This window comes from Convolutriloba macropyga, chromosome 13 (assembly GCF_964194025.1).
Source record: "Convolutriloba macropyga chromosome 13, txConMacr16.3, whole genome shotgun sequence".
Taxonomy (NCBI): domain Eukaryota; kingdom Metazoa; phylum Xenacoelomorpha; order Acoela; family Convolutidae; genus Convolutriloba; species Convolutriloba macropyga.
In genome coordinates, this window is record NC_134480.1 from 39,332,239 (window position 1) to 39,354,160 (window position 21,922).

Sequence of the window (21,922 nt, forward strand, 5' to 3'; positions counted from 1 at the left end):
TTACTCAATCATTTACAATAAATTGTATAAATTTCAATGAACATTAAGGTACACTTAGCCGAGTGGTTAATAAAGTTCGATAAAAAAAGTTTAGAAAACCCACGAGAAACAGTTACGAGAAACATATACTATCGACTTTATTAACTTCAGCTTACTAAATACCAAAATGAACACTACTACATATAGTTACTTATAAAATTTAACACGTGTACATCATGAATATTGTTCAAGTTGGTTTGGAAAAACTTAAATAGTTGAAATGCTGCAAAAATTGCGTAGAATCCACACAAATTTTGCATCTTCTGAAGTGGTCGATGTATTATTTTTTGGTACTTTTTACCTAAAAATTTGTAATGTGTTACTGATCGAGCCAGAGAATCCGCATAATAGTAACTTCTGTTGAGTCGAGCAATCAATATCCAATGTTCACCGACTTCTTTACTCGAAGCAGTGTTAATGATTGCAAAGCTGAATTTGGGTAACTTTGGAGTGAAATCTGCTGGAAACGATCCAATGTATTTGAATTTTAGCTCAGGAATGCGTTCAATAATTTGTTGAAGAGATTGATTATCCATGACAAATAATCTTCTGTTTCAATTCGCAAGCTCCGTTTGAACAGGGATTTCTCACATTACAATCAAGTTGAAATGATTCGTTCTTTTCAATAAAGCAACAATCTTTAGATTGGGGAATTTTACGTATCAGATCTCCTGTAGATTTACTTACTCTGTCTTCACTATTACCTGTGACATCGGGATGAAAGATAATAATGATGATTAAAAGTCCCAGGAATACTGCACAAATAAGGTATACATATAAGTTTGGAGTAGGTCTACCCCAATTTTCATCCATTCCCTATCTTGATATTATAGTGTGGAAAGGGTTGCAACTGGGCGATGAAAGTACATATCCAACAAATGTTCCAACGCAGAAGGCAATAATATAAAAACCATAAAAAATTGAGAAGAAAATTAAAAAATCTTGATTAATGCAGAGTTCTTCAGACATTCTTAGCAACTGTTCCAAACTGATCAATTTTAACTGTTGAGATTCGTTCTCCGAGAACAATTAACTCGGTAACATTGGTTAGCGGACGTTCAAAGAACATTTCTAAACGAAGACTTTCCCCACTGAGTTCAGGATAATGAACATTTTCACCAGCATCTTGAAGTGATGTGAGATCGAATACAAGCACATAATGATCTGTGAAGAAATCATTCGGTAACGCAGGAATTTCTTCGTTGAAGTTCATTGCCTTCATTGTTGTAACATAAGCTCTACAATTGTTGGTTGTATCAATTGAGACAACAGCTCTCCCCCCTCGAACAATTCTCAGCTCCCGCAGTCCAAACTTTCGATAATGAAAAGGATTTTCTTGAAAATGTCCGGTGAATGCTGAATTAGTGTTCATTGCTATTGCAATTCGTCTGATTGGGGCATTATTGAAAACATTTTCCTGAATAAATTGATTTTGTCCAGAAGGAATAATAAATGTTCGCGCAATTGTCTCCATAAAATTATAGCAAGCTGGTTGATGTGTTAGTTGATACTTGATTGTCTGGTGATAGACCTCATTAACGACAACACGTCTCGTAAAAAGTGAACAGACAAGAACTCTAAGGGAAACATGTGGATTGTAGGAAATCATGTAAAAATTTGGTCTCGCTCGAATCAATTTGAGTCTAATTTTTGTATTTGGAAGTAATAATTTTTCACATTGAAATAAGTCGATTGCAAGTTTACCATATAAGGTAACCCCATCTTTCAACAAAAGCTCTTCTTCCCTATCTATGAACGGACTTTTTTCATAATCACTAGGATCTTTCTCAAATTCGTATCCATGACAAGCCAAAATTCCTTCATTATTCATTGTAGAAGCATTGAATTCATTGGATATCAGAGCTTTGTGGCCATAGAGTCCGTTAGAGTTGTACACTTGTTGATTGTTCAAATACACTTCGCAGTTGGAGAAAAGAGAGTGTAACAAGTTGTTGACATGAGTCAAATATTGTAAATCATCATCAGTGAAAGTCATACCCATATCTGGTTTTCCATGCTCCTCTTTTTTCATGAAATCGTCAAATAATCTTCCCTTTTGTAATCCAACTTTAATTTGTAAATGAATATCTCTGATATCGAGATAAATACTTCTATCTGTTTCAAATTCAAATTCAATGCTGCTTTCATCCAATGAAGTGCTGGGATAAACTTCTTGAATATGGGATGATTCAATTGGTTCCAAAACCGGAATTTTGTCAAAAATCTCCAAGCAAGAATTTGTAAAGTGTCCATAACGGAAATTACTGTCATTTGTTGATCTGGTATTCATTTTAGTTTGGTAAAAATATCCCTCCTAGTTCGACGACGTCGACTGATTTTTGGCGAGCGTTTTCGAATAATACGTCGTTTTCTAGGTTTTCCTCCTCCTAGTTGTTTACGTAAAGTTTTCTTTCCAACATCTGTGGCTGCAGATTTGAACTTTTTCCTTCCAGCTAATACATTTCCGATTTCTGGCGCAGCTAATTCAATCAAGTCAGCACCAACTCTTTTAGCTGCTGGTACAACATATCGTCTCAAAAAAGGAATTGCAGTTCTCCCAATTGTTTGTGCTAAAGCTCCAAATCCTCTTCCCCTTTGTCTTGAATAACCACGAAAATACGGTAAATCACTGTCTGCAACCATTTTTTGTAAACTTAATTTTAAAAATGATTGTCTGAAGCTCTTCTGAACATCAATACAGCTCTTGTTACACCTACTGAATTGAAGGGAACTTTTTCACCGTATGAGTCGCGGAGCTCAAGTTTAATGCTGTGGAAAGAATTTTTAAGAATTTTTTTAAATTGTAGATTTGGGAAGTTTTGATAATTCATATATTGTCCAGTAGATATTATGTCTCCATTCTTAATTTTAGAAATAAACGGAATACATCTCAAAAGCGCGGCTTTTGTATCACCTACAATATTGTATTCAACAATATCACTGTATATCATGAGAGTATGAATTCGAACAATATCATAGGGAAATTTAGGAAAATGTGGTCCAGCACCACTCATAAAAACACCCATTCCGTAAACAGCTTCCTCACACCCAAATACGTGACAGAGATCAGTACTGAAGATAACTAGTAACGAGTTTTCATTAGGAAGGCTTAGGGATATTCTCTGTGTAATTCTGTTGACTTTTAATTTGATTGGGGTTTTCTCATACTTTTCTCTTTCCTGAATTTGTTTGTTCATTTCGTTCACAATATCAGATATTGATGGATATAGTCCTGCATCAATTGTATAATAATCGGAAGGTTTTGTATCTGGAGTTGCAGCATCTAGATAGAAAAATTTTCCATCTGTAATATTCTGGTACAAAGATGGATATGATAGTTCGGTTATTGCCACCTCCTATTCTCCTTCAAGGTTAATCTGTTCGGGAAGGAAATTGGTAAAAGAACTCAATGTATTATTTGGATAACAATCAAAGGATGCGTTGGAAACCAGCTCTACCGTAAAAGAGTTCATCACTAAATGATACACTTTGAGAGCTCTTGTTCATAAAATTTTCCTAGTATTTCATCACCCTGCTCTCCCTTGAGGTTGTATGTTGGAGGTTTGTACGTAGCAATCTTAACAATTTCAAAGATTTCACTCGTGAACTGTGACTTGTATCCTTTTCTAAAAGGAATATCGTATTTCGAAATTCGTACTTTATCCCCTACTTTAAACCGAGGTTTTTTGTATTGTCTGATCGGATTTTTGTAAAAAATTGATAAAAAGTCTTTGTTTTTTACCTCTTTTGGAGCTTTACCTGTAGATCTATTTACTCTACTATTCATTGTATTTAGGAAAGATCCCATTTTTACAAGGTACTTATGCCCGTTTTCTTCCATGAAGCGATAAATAATGTTTTTCAAAGATCTGATAGCTCTCTCAGCTACGGCAGCTTTTGTTTCACTTCTCGTTGAATAAATTTTAATTTTCTTTTCTCCACAAAATTTCCGAAATTCGCCACCAAACTCTGTTCCTTGATCAACCCATACTTTTTGTGGGATGTTGTTTTTTCGTAGCACTTTTTTGAAAGCTGCTACAGCATCTGTAGAATACTTTGATTTCATTGGTTGAACACGGACAAAACGAGAAAATACATCAACGCAGATTAATAGATACTTTACTCCGTTATTAAACTCTGACAATTTGTCCAAAAAAGCTAAATCAAGACACCAAATTTCATTTATCCGCTTTGCAAATGCAGGTAATCGTCTAAAATGTCGATTTGCTTGACGGTATTTTGTATAGGAATTTTTAGTGTGGAGAAAGGAAATAACCTTGCCTCTTGATAAACCGCTCGCTTTTTGAAGATTTCTAACCGATCCAAATGCTGCTTTTCCTTCTTTGTATTATCGTTGAAGTTTCGCTTTTTCAGATTTTGAAAGGGATCCAACTCCCTCTGTCTTTGCTTTTGGCATCCTTGTTTACAATTTTGCTCGGACTTATCCCTGTAGCATCAAGTATTGTGTAATATATATCAGGAAATGCAATATTTTTTCTCTTCAATGCGTAAATAAAATCGGTAAATGCTACATTTGTATCTCTTCCATCCAGTAAAATGGAGTCACTGAGGGACAGCTTGATTCGAGGACATTTGAGTATTTGATCTACAACTGACTCGTTTTTGAATGATTTTGTGTTAGTGGTGATGTCCTTGTGAAGAGAATCTAAATTTTGTGGAACGAAGTTAACTTTTTCCTCACTCTCGTCCAATTTATACACATGTAATTTGAATTTTTGTTCGTAAAGCTGTTGAGGAATCAAAACAAACTGTTCCATTTCAAGAAAGACGGTTAATGATAGATGGAGTTAGAATTGATATAAGTTCTATTCCTTTCCTTGAACTTAAAATTGCTCTCCTTTTATTTATTCCAGTTCTTTTTAGAATAAGCTGATGAATTTCGTCTTGATACTTTTTTACGTCTCGTTTTTGAATATCTTGTAGTTCTCCTCTGAGCATGTTTACGATGCACTCGTTTAGGAACTGAATAAATTCTTTCGGAAAATTTTTTAGGTAAGTTCTTTTGAAGTTCCGGGAATAACTTTGGAACGTTGTCAGAGTAGAGAGATGTTGTGTGCTCATCACTCAAAAAAGTGGTCTGCTGTTTATGTTGTGGAGGGAAAAAATTGAAGGAATCGATCCACTATTTGTACAAAATCGAAGAGAGTCGACTGTTTTGGGAGTTAAATCAATAAGTAAATGACCATAAGGAATAGAAGTTGCTTTGGTATACCAATCTTTTAATTGTGAACCTAATCCCAACTGTTGGCTCAGAGTGTTTATTTGCAGTACATCTCTAGGAGATTGGAACAAGACGATATGAGTATTTTGTAACTCTATATCTTTTCCTAATCTACTCTGATGAAATAAATTGTGTTTGATGTATATTGTGCTGAGTCCTTTATGTCTTCCAGCTGTTGCAATTTCAACGAAATCTTTAGAGCTGGAAATCTCCTCACAAGAGTCGTCAAAAATTAACAGATACTTTGTTCCGTTATTTGGGAGGTTTTGAATAAACTCAAAGTCAACTCCTTCTATGAACTCAATATTTTTAACATCTTTAGACATTAAACCATAAAGAGATGGATAATGTTGATAGAAGTAGTAAATTTTGTCGAACTCTGGTTGAAAAGTTCCAATTGTTAACCATTCATGTATAGGATGAGATTTCCCAGATCCGCTTGGACCAACCAATGAAATAAAAATTCGTTCTTTTGTGGAAATTATCTTGTTCATAATTTAGGTGAAGGTAAAATATAACCAACTGTACTAGAAAGGATTGCAATCCAAACTGTTGTTTCTTCACACGTTGTAGCCAATGTTATTCGTACTATACAACAGACCAGAATTACGAGTATAACAAAAAATTGGGACAGAAAAACGACTAGAGACCTATTACAAGTCTGTCCAAAACATTTCCATGATTGTCGTTCCTGATTATTATCATCAAAGACAAAATTACCCAAATTTAATCCTTTATCTGTATGCTCAGTCATTTAAACGTAATCATTGAGACGATAGAGAAAATGTTTCAACTGAATTGTGATGTAAATAAATAAAAAAAATGAGATAAGCTTCTAAACATAAAAAAGAAACAAACAACAGCGACAGCCAAAACACTGTCTCTTCACAGGAATTAATAACAGAAAGCATAAAAAAGGAGAATAAATTCAAAATTAAGAAAAACGACAGAATTGAAATGAAGAATAACTGTGTAACGCTAGGACAAAATTTGTTCAACTTTCTCATTTTTGAAGCAACTTTTCTATGTTTTGTAGGCGAAAAAAATGATTTTAAAAATTAATTAAAAGACAATATGATACATTACAATCAAAGTATATAAAAATTTTTACAAATATTAAATTTTGTCAAAAAAATTAAGAACCCAAGTTCCATAAGCATAAGCTTTCTTCTCTGCACAGTGTAATGTTTTCTTGTGTCGGTAGGGGTAGTTACTACATTCCCAGATTGTATCTTCGTTGGAAATCAACTTAGAGGCTTTTGGACATCCAAAATCGTCCAAATTTTCCACATCCTTACACAAATAATTGGATAGGATTTTACATTTCTCGAATCCTTTGGCAAAGTATTCGGTTGTAGGAGAACAATGTTGATGAATTATGGTTGGAAGATCTGAGTAATCAACTTTTCCATTATTCCAGTTTATTCCATGTAAATTCTTTGTGTTCCACTTTGCTTGAAATGTTGGCTTGTAGTCATTCGGTGGGAGGAATGTATATCCTAACACAATTCCGTCCTTGAAAATTCCCAGCTCCTTGACAACTGTTCCCTCCAAGCACTCAATATCAAACACAACGAGAGTCATCCTCTTTTTAGCTGAGATAATTGACAAATGATTAACAATCTAGTATTTTAAAAATATGAGGATGACAAACTTTGATGTAGAGACAAAAGAATAATCCAGTTATATGACCTAGAAGACAGGAGCTGGGTAATTGCGGCAGCATGTAACAATAACCTGGTCCTTCGTCTGTTGTTGTTTTCACAGCTCCAGCAGAATCATGTAAAATTGCATGTAGACGAAAAATTTTTGATCTAGCTAAGAAAAAGTCCAAAAGAGAGTTTCCATATCCAATTCTTCCTCCGTGAGGAAACTTTTGATCAATTTCGTCCAAATCGACATTTCGGTCCCAAATTTTACACGCTGCGAGAAAACAGTTTTTACGTTTTTCGTTCGTAGGGAACATTGAAAGTATGCTTCCGTAACAATTGAAAATGTTTACCAGAGTAACAATATTCATTAACTCTGAGTTGTTTCGTCCAAAATAATGCAAGTCTTTTTGTAATTTTCTATATAGGAAAGAAGTGTTGGTAGATGATCTACTAGATTTTTATACTCCTCTTTTTTCAAATCAATCTTTGTAAGAAAACTCCACTGATATCCGTTCCAGCGATGTTGAGAAATGGAAATTTCTTGTTTGTCAGAACGATATGTTAGAGTTGTTCTGCGCAGCCCATTATGAATAACCCACTTGAATTCAGAAATTTGGGACTCTACGTCTAAATTATCCAAATTGGGAAAATTTTGCGCTTCAAGAACTGTATATGAATACCTTTTAAGCTCGTGATGTAACCTGACGTGAAAAACTTTTGATTTATCTCTGAGACTTAAGAAAATGTTTCTAGAGCATCCAATATCCCAACTCATTCTAAGAAGAAAAAAGTTTCAAATGAAAAAATGTTTACTGAAAGTCAAATACATATAATCACCAACTATTCATCATTCAATATAAAAAACACATCATAATATTGCGCAGCAGTAGTTATTGAAATGTACATTGTTCAATATTAGAGAAGTCTTTAAGATTTTCAATAAGTTCCTTGAATTCTTCCATTTTATAGCTGACGTAAGTCACTTGCTTGAACTCATTGCTCTCTTTGCGACAAAATAGTCGGATCTGGACATAAACTGAAGCTGGATTGTCCTGAACGTACTGTATAAAGGTAACGTAGAGTCTTCGATTTTTTCCAATGCTGATCTCTCTTGCTTTGTGACATTGTTGCAGCACGTCTTCCATTTTTGGGTTCTTCTCAAATTGAGCTGGATTGTCTCGAATTTCCCAGTCTCCATTCAGCAGATCGTTCTTCAGAAGACAAAATTTCTTGAATTCGTAATCTCCAATTCTCAGTTGTTGGTACTTTTCAAATGTTCCACATTTATCTTTTTTAAAGACTTGAAAAGTTGGTTCCGAGTAATTTTGTCCATTTCTAAATATTTGGGACACAGTAAATCTCCCAAATCTGTTTGGATGAGAACCAAAGTCAATATAAAATGGGACGGAATCAGTACCCAATTTAGGTTGTGAATCTGTAAACATTGATGGAGCGCTCGAGTAACAAGGAGATACTTTGGAGAGAGACATTTACGTAACTTGAGTAAGCTGCGAGAAGTTGATTAAATGATTTGCTTAAAAAATTAAGGGCCTCTACAACGCAGAATTTCCTTTTATGCTAATGACATCATTGTTTTCGCACAATTTCCTAAAAAGGAAGAGAAAAATGTGTCTATTTAGAATTCTTCCTTAAAAGGATTTCTAATCAGAAATTTTCAATAAAGAAAACTTTTGAATCATTATAGAAAAAGAGCCTTTGTGTTTAGCACGTCTGTGTTGCATTAGAGAGAAGTAGTGACGAAAATATTTTGAACAAGTAAAACATCGAAATTTCTTAATCCGCTGTTTCTTGAATTGATTCATAGTTCAAATGAGATTTTAAATTGCACATAACAATTTCATTGGTTTCCTTATTTGGAATTTGAATTCCTTTATAATTTATAAGTTGATTTCCTTATTTGGAATTTGGTTTTATTTTTAATAAATAAATTAGTTTCCTTATTTGGAATTTAAGTTCAAATAAGGAAATCAATTTCTTTAGAACTAAATAATATTACAGAATGGCAGCAGTTATGTGTCAGGTTTTACCACACTTTTACAAAAAATTCTGTGAAAAGGCGTTGTTTATATCTGTATCTGTCAAAGATTATAGACCATATATTCTTACAAGTGAATATGTTGTTGCTTCACACAACAGTTTCTGTCCCCTGAAAACCTGTCGATATCACATTGTTCTCATTTCTTTCTCCATCGGAGACTTGCTTCAAAAACTGGAAGATCTCTCCTATTTATATCAGACAGTTGATTGTTTATATACATTATATAAACATCAATTTTTTGGCAATATTTTGGAAGAATCGGGACTTGTCTTTACTCAGTTAGACAGAGCAGTACAACACAATTATGAGAACAAATATGTTGAGAAATTACCTAGTGTGTCTAAAAAAAGATTGAGTAGAAAGAAGTTCAAGAGACATCTACTACGCGCTGAACAAAGAAATGTAAGCACACAAACAATGGGATCTTCTTTTCTGGACAGAATTCAATCTCTTAAAAACTCAAAATATGAGGGTGAATTGATAAAAATTGTTGACTGTTTGTTAGACGGCCATGGCTTAATTGATAATTCTCTGTTATATCTTGAAATTAGAAAGTAATAAATTTGTAATTGCATCACAATTATTTACATAATATCAGTTTTATATTTGGTTTAAAAATCAAGAAAATTCAATTTCTCATTTTATACAATCTTTTTCTTAAATGTTTAAATTGATACCTCTAATCTGTTAAATGTCAAGTTTTGTAACAAATTATTCTTTTAAAAGTCGAGTTTTCTCACAAAAATTTTTGTTAACTGTTGGGTTTTGGAACAATTTATTTTAATAAAAGTCGAGTTTTCTCAACGAAATTTTTGTTAAATGTCGAGTTTTCATTCAATCTTTTTGTTTAAATATCAAAAAACGGTTTCCAATTGGATACAATAAAGCGCAAATTTTTTCCTGATTTTCACCAGTTTACGGTATAATTCAACGCAAAAAAGGAAGAGATTTTTTAATTTGTAAAATGACAAGTTTTTTTTTCTATAACAACTTAAAAATCGAGTTTTCATACAGGTTTTTTTCTTAGAAATCAAATTTCTGCTCAGTTTTTTTTCTTAAATATCAAATTTTTGATCAAAAACTTTTGTTAAATGTCGAGTTTTGATAATGCTATTTCCGTTAAATATCAAGTTTTGTAACGAAGTTTCAAAATTCAAAATTTTGTTTGATTATATCCTTGTGGACTGGTTTAGAAAAGAAAGCTCACATGAGAAAAATTATATTATAAAGAATGTTTAAATACATCACCAGGAAAATGTATAAATCAACATACAACTTTTCCGTTAAGATCGATTACAAATGAAGCTGCAAAATTGTACCAACTCGAATCTATTCAAACAGAGTTCTCACAACATACTCTGGTAAGTTTTGAATCTCATTCCCAAAAGGTCTAGAACGTTCAAATATTACTGGAGGATCAGTTGGTTGAACGCTGATTGAAGTTGTTGAGTTTTCATCAGTCAGCAAAATTGGATTGTGCGCCGTTCCATCCTCTATGGAAGGTGTTGTCATTGATGGAGTAGTCGACATATCAGTAGAACCATAGTACTGTGCCGGATCAAAGTTCTGCTGTTCATTTGATGTCCAAGTGCTAGTATCAACACTTAGCTCGCTCCCATCAAGCTTGACACAGTTTGAAGCAAATTCCCTGACTTCTCCACTGAACTGAAAACTTGATTTACATCCGGGCTAGAGAACCAAGAGTTGGGAATTTGCCCTTCTTCCCAAGGGAAAGTATATTGAATGTTGCCAGCGACGTAGGTAGGTGGAAATTCTGTCCCAGCAACGTGGGGATAGTGGTGCCCACTAATAACAGCAACTTCGTGTCCCATCGCTTGAGTTCCAAGCTGATTCTCCGTAATTGGAACCTGACCCTGATGATAGGTGTCGAACTGTTGTCGCTGGTGTTCAATAATATGCCACACAGTGATGGGTAAAGTCATTACAGACTCATATAATCCGTTTGATAAGTCTTTAATACTTATCCGAGCAGTCTCCTCAGTGAAGGAAAATGAGTACAGAAGACTGTTGTTTTGCACAGTAAACTCCATTTTGTTCAGATGAGTTGATAGAAGTGGATTTTTTAGGAACAAAAGCAGTTTGTAAATGAACGTATTGAAAACTGTCAAGTAGAGAGTAAGTTAGAAAACAACAAAATTCACTTTATAGTAGGACAAAAAGAATATCTAAGTTAGAAACAGATAAACGTTACAACTGAAGTAGGATCTGTAGATAAGAAGAATGTGAATGTAGGAACTCAATTGTATAAAGTTTTGAAGAATAGTTAGCAGAACGATGAGGAACAGAGGTGAAATTAATTTTGAGGAAATGAAAGAGAATGATGAAGTCTAACTTTGTCGCTCCTATTTATAGTGAATTCCGTCCAATAAGAACAAAGTAACCAAAGAAGGAAATATTTTGTAGAAAAACTGACGTTAGTAACCGAAACAGGAAATGGAAATCATTTAATGTATCGAAATATGGAAGAATTTGTTATAAAATGATGCTCGTATACGAAGCAGGAACATCAATGCGTGAAAAGAAACCAAATATGGTTTTTGAATAATACATGTATCACATGATATGACTACTTGTTTACTAAATAAGGATAGCTCATTGGGAACGAAGTGACATAATTTACCAAAAATGTTAAGCTCTGATAAATTTGTTCAACTTCGTTAAATTTTAAATCAATCTCGGAAAGTATTCCATTTTTGGAACAGAACTTTTGTATATATATATTTGGGAGCCGAATTCCAAATCGAATTTTAACTCCTTCAGAATTGTAATCTGTATAATAATGAAAAAACAACGCGCTTTGTACAGATGAAGTGATTGCTATGGGGTCAGGAATTGGAATACAGTTCGCTTGTGCTAGATTTCTGTACTGTTCTAAAATTTCGGGAACAGAATTCAAAATAAATAAAATTTCGTACTTGTTAATGTGTAGCTCTGACGATAAATCAAATGATTGTTTCGTTATATAATCATCATATTTGAATTTTTTAATGGAAAATGTTGCATATTCGAATCCTTTACTAAATCGGATTATTCTGTCATTCTGAACGCAAATGTCCAAGAAATTGTAGAAAAAATAGGAATCAACATCAATCTCGTCAACTTTGTAAGCATCGGCAATTCCTTCTTTCCTCTTATATATTTTTTCCAACAACTGTAAATGATTTTTGATTAACATTTTTCGCAAATGAGCAAAATTTCACGCAATACTCTGTTTATGTAAAAGAAAATTAAAATTAAGAAACAATTACACAAAATAAAATCGTTAATCTTCAGAATAATTTCTTTAACACGGGATTTTGATTGGTTGAGAGGTTCCAAGACAATAACGTTAAGTTGTAAAGTAAATATTTGTTCGTGAAGTATGGATGAATATTTGTTTTCGACATCTTTAACATTGTTGTAAAAGCACATTCATGTGCTAATTTCAATTTTCAATAGGACTAGATTTGTTTGCAAGCACCGGATTCTGTCAATTGCGGATAGACACAAATTTGAATCACAGAGTTTGTTAAGATTGGAACAATTTGTTTTAATTTGTTGTGAGTCTGTTTTTGGATTATGGCTGGATGAAATATGAAAACTTATATAAAATGTAAAAGAAATGATTAAGAAGATATATAAGAATGATTTGCTATTTTTTAGTTTACTCCAAGGAATGAATTCACACATTTAAAAAGAATGTTCTTAATTATTAAAGGTATTTGTAAATGGAAGAATCTGATTGGTTTATTCATTATGTTCTAGAATGTTCGGTTATGACAACAAGCTTCTTAAAATGGAAATGATAAATTTCCATATATGGAGTGATGCGTCATAGCTGCGTTCCCTAAATGTACAAAAATAATTTCTTTCATTCTCACTTTGTTATTGTCACAATTAGTTGCTCGTCACAATACCCGAATTTGTTTCATCTTGTACCAAAACAATGCCTTCTCTCGATAGAAATCTCCCAGTGAAATGCACAAAGTGCAACAAAATGGTGGTGAAGAAGAATATGGCAAGGCACAAGCAGTCTTGTGATAGTGGGACTCTATTTTGTCCCAAATGTCCACATTTCAGTACAAAGAAGAAAGAAGACATGAATTACCACATTGCTAAACATCACGCTCCTAAGGATACAAAGCTAAGCACTATGTGTACTGTATGCTTGGAGGAGTTTCCGAGTTTCTATTCTCTTCAACAACACAAGAGGAGAAAGCATGGAACTTCAACAAAAGTTGGAACAAAATCGAGTGAAAAGCTTAAAGAAGTTCTAGAATCAGAGGAGCTAGAAAAGGACAACGAGCAGCTACAACAAGAACTTAGTGCTTGCCAGCACTTTTTTGACGATACTGAGATGGAAAATGGAAGACATCAAGTGTTCAACTTCAAGCTGTCCCAGCTCGATCCTCATGAAATTAATAAAAAGTTGAAAGAAGTATTCGAAAAACTCAACTGTGCAGCCAAAGTCAACTTAGCTCTAGGATTTATATTAAGAAATGTGGATACGGACGAGTATCGATACTTCTACGCTCACGAGAACAACACTTTCTTCGAGAAATCTCATCTACTCTGTTCCAAAGGAGACTTAGTCTCTCTTCAGGACAGGATTGAAAAGATGGATTTAGTGGAGACGTGTGCTCAGGAGCGGGAGAATACAAAATGGCGATTTGCTCTGACTACAAATGTAACAATATTTTGCGCTCTCCTAAAATCCATTCCAATGGGATGTATCGATGCTGTTCTTCCTGAACAGTTACTCAGACGACCAGATGTGAATTGTCTCGTATCGAATGGCTATGGTGAGACTTACAAAGATTATCTTTGCTTATTCCGAGCTATAGCTGTTCACTTATATGGATCATCGGAGCTTGAGATCAATGCAAAAAATTTGTTTAGTGCATTCCTCCACGAATCTGGACAAGACGCAATCAATTTCAGAGGGGTATCGATCGATCATCTTGTATTTGTTGAAAATGCGATAAAGCACAACATATTTATTTACGATATTGACATTGTAGATGGAGATTTTGTTGGTGAACTTGCGAGGAGAAGTATTGAAATGTATGAGAAAAATATTAATTTATTACGTTACAACAACCACATATGCTATGTAGATGATATCAACACATTCTTTAAACGATTCCGTTGTCCCAGTTGCGATACGTTCATTCAGAAAGCGGGAAATTTCAACCGCCATGTTAAAACGTGTAAAGATAGAGTACAGCATATTTACCCAAAGAGTGTGTATACACTGCGCGAGACCTTATTTGATAAGCTTGACGGATTTGGAATTTCCTACAACGATGATCAAAAATTGTTCAAGAACTTGGCTATTTTTGACTTTGAATCGATATGTGTACCCTCCGACCAATTAAAAGATACAAACACAACCACTTGGATTGGAAAGCATGAACCAATCTCTGTCTCTATTTCCTCCAATTTAATTGATGAACCTGTCTTCCTATGCGATAAAGATCCGAAAGCTCTCATTATATCTTTTGTTGAAGCTATTGAAGACTTAGCAAACAAAAGTAAAACTGAAATGTGGACAAAGTTTTCCTCTATTGAAGCAGTAATCAGAGCACGAGTTAACGCAATTGGCGAAAATTTAATTAAAAGAAAGGATCAAAACGCTTCAGCATTTGAGTGTGAAGATGAACGTACCGAAGAAGATGATGAAGCTGATATGTCTACGCAATTTCTCCAAATGCAGAAAAACCAGCTTTTGGACTTACAGCAGCACTTTGAGCGTTATGTGAACACTTTACCTGTGTTCGGATTCAATAGTGGAAAATATGATTTAAATCTCATTAAGTCCTATCTCCTACCCTATCTTATTCATGAGCGCGACATTCAACCTACTGTTATTAAAAAAGCAAATCACTTTGTTTCTCTTAAGTTTGGTGATGTACAATTTCTCGATATCCTCAACTTTCTCGGTGGAGCTACATCACTTGATTCTTTCCTTAAAGCATACAAGACAGATGAGACCAAAGGATTCTTCCCCTATGAGTGGTTTGACTCTCCCGAAAAGCTCGATGCAACTTTTCTCCCCCCTTACGACCGTTTCTTTAGCAAACTGAGAAACTATAATCCACTGGAGAAGGAATTTACTGATTTCACTAAATTGCTTAACAGTGGATTTTCTCAACAACAGTCATTAAAAAAGTTGAGGTTGAAAAATGTTCCTCCATCTGGAATTGACAATTACAATTACCTGAAAGTGGTCTGGGAGCAAGAAAAAATGGCTACATTCAGAGATTTTGTCAAGTGGTACAACAACAAGGATGTTGTTCCAACACTGGAGGCAATGCAAAAAATGATGGAGTTTTATCACAACAAGGGTATCGATATGTTAAAACTTGGATGTACACTTCCGAACTTGGCTAATATCTGTCTTCACAAGTCAACAAACCACAAGTTTTTTCCATTTGTTGAAGCTGACAAAGATTTACATAACAAAATACGTGAGGATATGACTGGTGGTCCATCTATTGTTTTTACTAGAAAAGCAGTAGTTGATCAGACCTTCATACGAAACTCCGAAAACCTTTGCAAGTCTATCGTAGGTATTGACGCTAGCCAACTCTATCCCTTTTCAATGTGTCAAGAAATGCCCACTGGACTTTACACTCGATGGGAATTTGATACAGATTCTCAAAAATTCAGGGCTCGAACAAACAGATCTCGAACATTTGAGAACATGGTTATGTCATATCTTCAATCACAACGTGCCGAATGTAAAATTGAGAGCTACTACACAACCGGAAAACAGAAGAAGATTGATTGTTTTAGCGTAGACGGATTTTGCACACATTGTAATACGGTGTTTGAAGCCATGGGTTGTTACTTTCATTTCTGTCCTTGTCAGGAAGCTAAAGCAAGTCTCTCGGAAGAGGAAACACAGAGAGGGATTAGAAAAAGAGAACATGATGAATTGAGAAGAGATTACTTAAAAAGTAAAGGATATAAGATTGTTGAAATCTGGGAGTGTAAATGGTGGGAAAGTGTTAAAGAAGAAGAAAATGTCAGAAATCACGTGAGAAAGAACTTTCCTTTCAAATTACCTTTGAAGCAAGAGTCTTTACTAGCTAAAATAAGAGATGGGGAGATGTTTGGATACGTACAATGTGATTTGGAAGTTCCCACAGGTTTGAAGTACAAGTTTTCGAATTTCCCGCCTATTTTTAAAAATTTCAACGTTAGTCGAGCTGATATTGGGGATTATATGAGAGATTACGCTGTCGAAAACAACTTACTGAAGCAACCTCAGCGAATGCTAATTTCAAGTTTCAATCTGGAAAATGGAACAATTATTACTCCCCTACTAAATTTCTACATCAGCCTCGGTCTGAAATGTACAAGAATTTATAGATTTGTACAGTACACGCCGCGCAAATGTTTCAACACCTTTGTACAGTCAGTGGTAGACGCTAGAAGAGGTGGAGATGAAAATCCTGATTCCAGCGTTGTTGCTGAGACTATGAAATTATTGGGTAATAGCTCTTACGGTTATCAGATTATGGACAGAAGCAAACATACAGAAACCAAATATTTGAACGATGAGAAGACGCACAAAGCAATCAATGGGAAAATGTTTAAGCGGTTGAACAATGTCTCAAAAGAGCTTTACGAAGTTGAGCTAGCAAAATCAAAAATTGAACACCGCGAACCTATAATAGTTGGATTCTTCATACTTCAGTACGCTAAATTACGTATGTTGGAGCTCTACTATAACTTCTTTGACAGATTTTGCGACGTGGATAAATTCGAGGAGTTAGAGATGGATACAGATTCCCTCTATTTAGCCTTAGCTCATGAGAATTTGTATGATTGTATTCGACCTGCTAAAAAACAAGAATGGGAAGCATTGAGAAAGCAGGACTGTAACGACTCTTTCCAAGCAGATGCTATTCAACATTTCTTCCCTAGAACATGTTGTTCTAAGCATAAGAAGCATGATAAACGGGAACCAGGACTTTTCAAGGAAGAATTCAGATGTACGGAAATGATTTGTCTTTGTAGCAAAACTTATTGTTGCTACGATGCACAGTCTGACAAATACAAGTTCAGCAGTAAAGGTCTCAATAAAAGAACACTAGAAGAGAACGGAGATGGACCGATGGAGAAATATCGACGTGTGATGGATGAAATTATCAATCTCACTTCAACAAATAGAGGGTTCAGAACAATAAACCATTGTGTTGCTACGTATGAGCAGACAAAGAAGGGACTGTCCTATTTCTACCCTAAGCGCATTGTTCAGTCTGACGGTATTCATACAGCACCACTCAACATATAACTTAAATCCTTTTACTATAGCACAATTCTTTAGTATTCTCTATTACATTTATACTGTGTCTGTAATTTTATACAATTTTAATTCATTTTTTTTCTATCATTGAATTTTTTCCAATTAATGAGCGCGCAAAAGACATTTGTTACACAATTGATTCAAACAATTAGGGGAACAATCTTTGCAATTGACCTAAAATTAAACAAAAATTCAACATGTCACATAATTACCCCTCAGATAACTAGGGTAATTGAAAACCCCCACCAATTAATTTCACAATTTAATAACATAAAAGTTGTAAACAAAATTCAACCTGTCACATAATTACCCCTCACATAATTACAGCAAATAATTACCCACGCCAATTCTATTGTTCTCAAGTAAACACTTAATAACTACACAAACATTGATATTTTCCCCTCAAAATTTCAGCCTATCAGGAGCGTCTCCGAACCTACCCCCCACATTTGCACCGACTATACTACTCTTAATACATGGTGGCGGCTATAACTAATCTTAATACATGTCGGCGGCTATTACTAATCTTAATACATGTCGGCGGCTATTACTAATCTTAATACATGTCGGCGGCTATTACTAATCTTAATACATGTCGGCGGCTATTACTAATCTTAATACATGTCGGCGGCTATTACTAATCTTAATACATGTCGGCGGCTATTACTAATCTTAATACATGTCGGCGCATAATCTTAATACATGTCGCCGGCTATAACTAATCTTAATACATGGCGGCTATACCCTATCTTAATACATTAACGCCGCTATACCTAATCTTAATACATGCTAATTCATTCCCTATCTTAATACGTTAGGGAGGACCCAAATCCCGGAAAATACGCTATACCCTATCTTAATACATGGGGGACCTCACCCCCCCCCCCCCCCCCCCGGGGAGTGTAGCTCACTATATTACTACTCACGTTTTAACTTGTTTTAGTACCATAAGATCTGGCGCTGTATAAAGGAAGATCTAGCATTCTAAAATCCGGCACTGTTAAGATCGGGCATTCTAAAACTTGTACGTGCTTGTTTCAATGAATGTGATGAAAAGAACCCGAAGAAGTTAAAACGCAGACAAAACATACGAAACGGATCTCGGAGCAATTCCGAGAGGGCTGGAAAAAACCGTCATGCCACAATTGCAAATGACACCAGATTTTTTTCTCGCTATAAAAATTTGACACTGCAAGAACTTAAATTATTAATTGCCCCAGAAAACGAACTCAAGAGAAGGAGAACTGGAAACGAGTACTGAGTCTATTTCGGCCGAAAAGTATGGTTCGATTGACTGCTGAAAAAGCAGCGACGCATGATACCGTGAATTCCGTATCGATGAGTTTGAAGCCTTTTAATAGCTTTCTTGATGTTAATATGGGAGATTTAAGATCTTCTGAACTCATGAGCATGCCGTTTGGAAAAGAAATGAAATAACCGAAGAAAAGCAGAGACCGACCCAGTTCTTTTATTGAAGAATAACAAATCAACTGACAAAAACCAACTCTTGAAGGTTAACAGTTGGATTATCATAATTTTTCAGTTGGTTTTCTACGGAAGTGTGAAAATGAACAGATTTTAAGCCGTGGAGATCCATGAGGTACATGCTGAGTTCTTAAAGTCGGTTGACAGCTGAGAAGTTAATATCTTTGATTCCTAGTTCACTTAGAAGTACTTAGCAGTAAAAAAAGAATTCTGTGGGCAAACAGCGGCACTTACAAATGGAAAACCCATTTCAAATTTCTCTGGATCAGTACTGTATCAGAGCGCTGACCAGGTCAGTTGTTAGACTTGACACCTCTTAAATCAAGTCTTAAGTGTTGGCGATTCTTGAGTCAAGTCTTGGCTAAGACTTGACAAGTTTTATGCAAGTCTTGGCCAATACTTGACAAGTCTTATACAACTCTTGGCCAAGACTTGACTAACCTTTGGTCAAGTTTTGAGCACTGTTTTTTTGTTGGTTTGCTTTCGTTTCGTAAAGAAAGAAGAAGGCGGCCACTTAAAATGGGATGCCTAAAAATTCTCCAAAGCAAAAAAAGATGCACATGACAACGCGAGCACTTCCACAAAAATCACTTGACAGAGAATGAAAGAAATTCTGATATCGCCCAAACATACAAGTCATGCACCCTTTTTTCTGCAAATTGAAAAAATTTGGGTTCGAAGTGAATATATGGGACATTTTAAGTTGGTATATGCTCAATTCAGAATTGGCTTGATCAGAGTGATAACTTTCTGCCAAAAAATTTTTTACCCACTTTTTGCTAATTTTGTAATGCATCAATTGTAAATAATTTTTTCTTAAAAAAAATAATTTTCTTAAGAGCGCAATAATCAATACTTGTCAAGTATTTGTCAGGACTTGAATCAAGATTTGCCAAGTCTTCGCCAGGACTTGACTGAAGACCTGCCAAGTCTTGGCCAGGACTTGACTTAGACTTGACAAGTCTTGACATGTCTTCACTTGAGATAAGACGTGATCGGTGCTGATTCATCAATTCAAGACTTGTTTTTCACTGTCAAGTACTGATCAAGACTTGAAATTTGTTTCGGGGATTCAGTATGAATAAGAGTGACCTAAGGGTACTTTGCTAGCCAAGTATTTGCAGGAAAAATTTAGAACTGCACTATAGAAATGCAGTATTCATTATTACAGTAGATGATACTTTTTAATTTCCATGTGCCCCCTTCATATAACCATAATTTTGGTGAATTAGTAATTGGAATTGCCTATCGAGTTTTTTCTCAAGTCCCAGTTGATGGCATTTTTTTCTGTTCACTCTAGTCATTGACCATTGTAAATCTTATAAGATCTTATAAGATTCTTATCTGGCCTTACAAGTTAATGCATCAGTCTTGTAAGATTGTATAAGAGAATTACAAGATTTACTCTGAACTTATAAGATCTTATGAGAGTTGTGAAAACTCGTACGATCTTATAAGATTTTTATAAGATATGTTTTAATCTTATAGGAGTTCCTAAGAATAGTAACAACTGGCAAGATCTTATAAGGATCTTATAAGACACACAATATTCTGCTAAGATTAAAGCAGATCTTGTATGATCATAATAAAATCTTATAAGACACACAATATTCTTATAAGATAAAAACATATCTTGCAAGATCTTAAAAGACGATACTTACCTCTTACAAGATTCAATTTGTCTTGTAAGATCTTACAAGATATGCAATGTCTTACAAGATCTTACAAAATATGCTCCATCTTATAAGCACTTACAAGATATGTAGTACTGATAAGAATCTTGTAAGATCTTATCAGAACTGCAATGGTCAATGACTAGGGCAGTTCAAAAACAGATAAAAAATTCATTATGTCCGTGGTGAACACAGAAGCGAAGTTCATTATGTTCATATTAATTTCAGAATTTTATCATGAATTTTACTATTAAATGTCTATGAAGTACCATGATCATAACTCTGGCCATAGTAAAAATTTTAATGAGATTTTTATGATTCAGTACTGAAATATCATGCGACTCAGGTCTGGGTATGTAATATATTGTATCATATAGAGGGTATCATAGCCTCTTATAGAGTTCATACTCGCACATAGTACATGAGAACCCACCGTCGCAATTATAAAGATTGGAAAGCACATATCCAGTGAGACAAGAGCACTCGTATGCTGACGCGTTGATGGACACCGCTGGATCCAAATCAGTGCAGTTCTGAGCACACAAGTCATATCCACATGCACACTCGTTAATTTCTAGAATTAAGCAGCACAAACGCTTGCAACCTGAGAAACTGGTAGATTAATTAGCACTTCTTACTCAATCTTCTTTAAGTTCAATCCCCCCCGCCCCCCCCCAAAAAAAAAAAATCTGGGGAGTCATATTTCAAAATTGTCAGCCAAAATTTGCCTGTATCCAAACTAGTTTGTTTTATATAAAAGGGTGTAAGATAAGCAGAACTCTGAAAGCTCCTCCAAAAAGCTGATGCATAAAGTTATTCACAAAAAAATTGGACTAGACGCGGTAAAGGTTATCGGCAAACTTTGTTTGTTCAAGCTACCCATCTTGTTGTATAAAAGGGTGATTGAGAGAAATTCTCTAGGCTCACCTGGGTTTTTTGTTCAGTCCACTTTGTTCAATTGATATACATATCGTTGAAGGTTCAAAGTGTTGTCTCTAAAAAACCCCACGAGTGTTCATTTTATTTACTACAGTGTTCGAAATTGGCTATTTTGAAGGACTTATAGGGGTTCAAAAGTTTTGAATTGCATCCATAAATATATAAAACCTTTATCCGAATTTTTTCGTTGGTAACTTTCCTTCATGTATAAAAGTGACATTAACTTTCCCCGATAAAAATTTTCCCCGATTTGTTGATAATTTTCCCCGATAAAAAGTGACATTGTCATATGTGGCAAGTGTGAAAATACAGAATTGAAATGTCAATTCTATATGTCAAAAATATGGCAATGGCCCAATAAATTTTCTCGATCTTAAACCATATGTTCCCTAGTAAATTGACCTTCTGAAAACCTTCGGCTACTTTGGTGCGACGAAAATTTTTCAATTTCTTTTCCTATATTCTACGAATAGAGTCGCTATATTGTGCGTGTAATGTTTTTCAAAAAGAAAAGCC

General features: G+C 34.7%; 1 protein-coding gene across 1 annotated transcript in view; it reads right to left on the reverse strand.

Moving 5' to 3' along the window:
• Positions 1 to 21,922, reverse strand: part of LOC142352004 (uncharacterized) — a 174,955-nt gene that overhangs the window by 30,845 nt on the left and 122,188 nt on the right. The window contains exon 4 of the mRNA XM_075404320.1: positions 20,901 to 21,041. Coding sequence (XP_075260435.1) covers positions 20,901 to 21,041 — 141 coding nt within the window. The remainder of the gene's footprint in view (positions 1 to 20,900; positions 21,042 to 21,922) is intronic.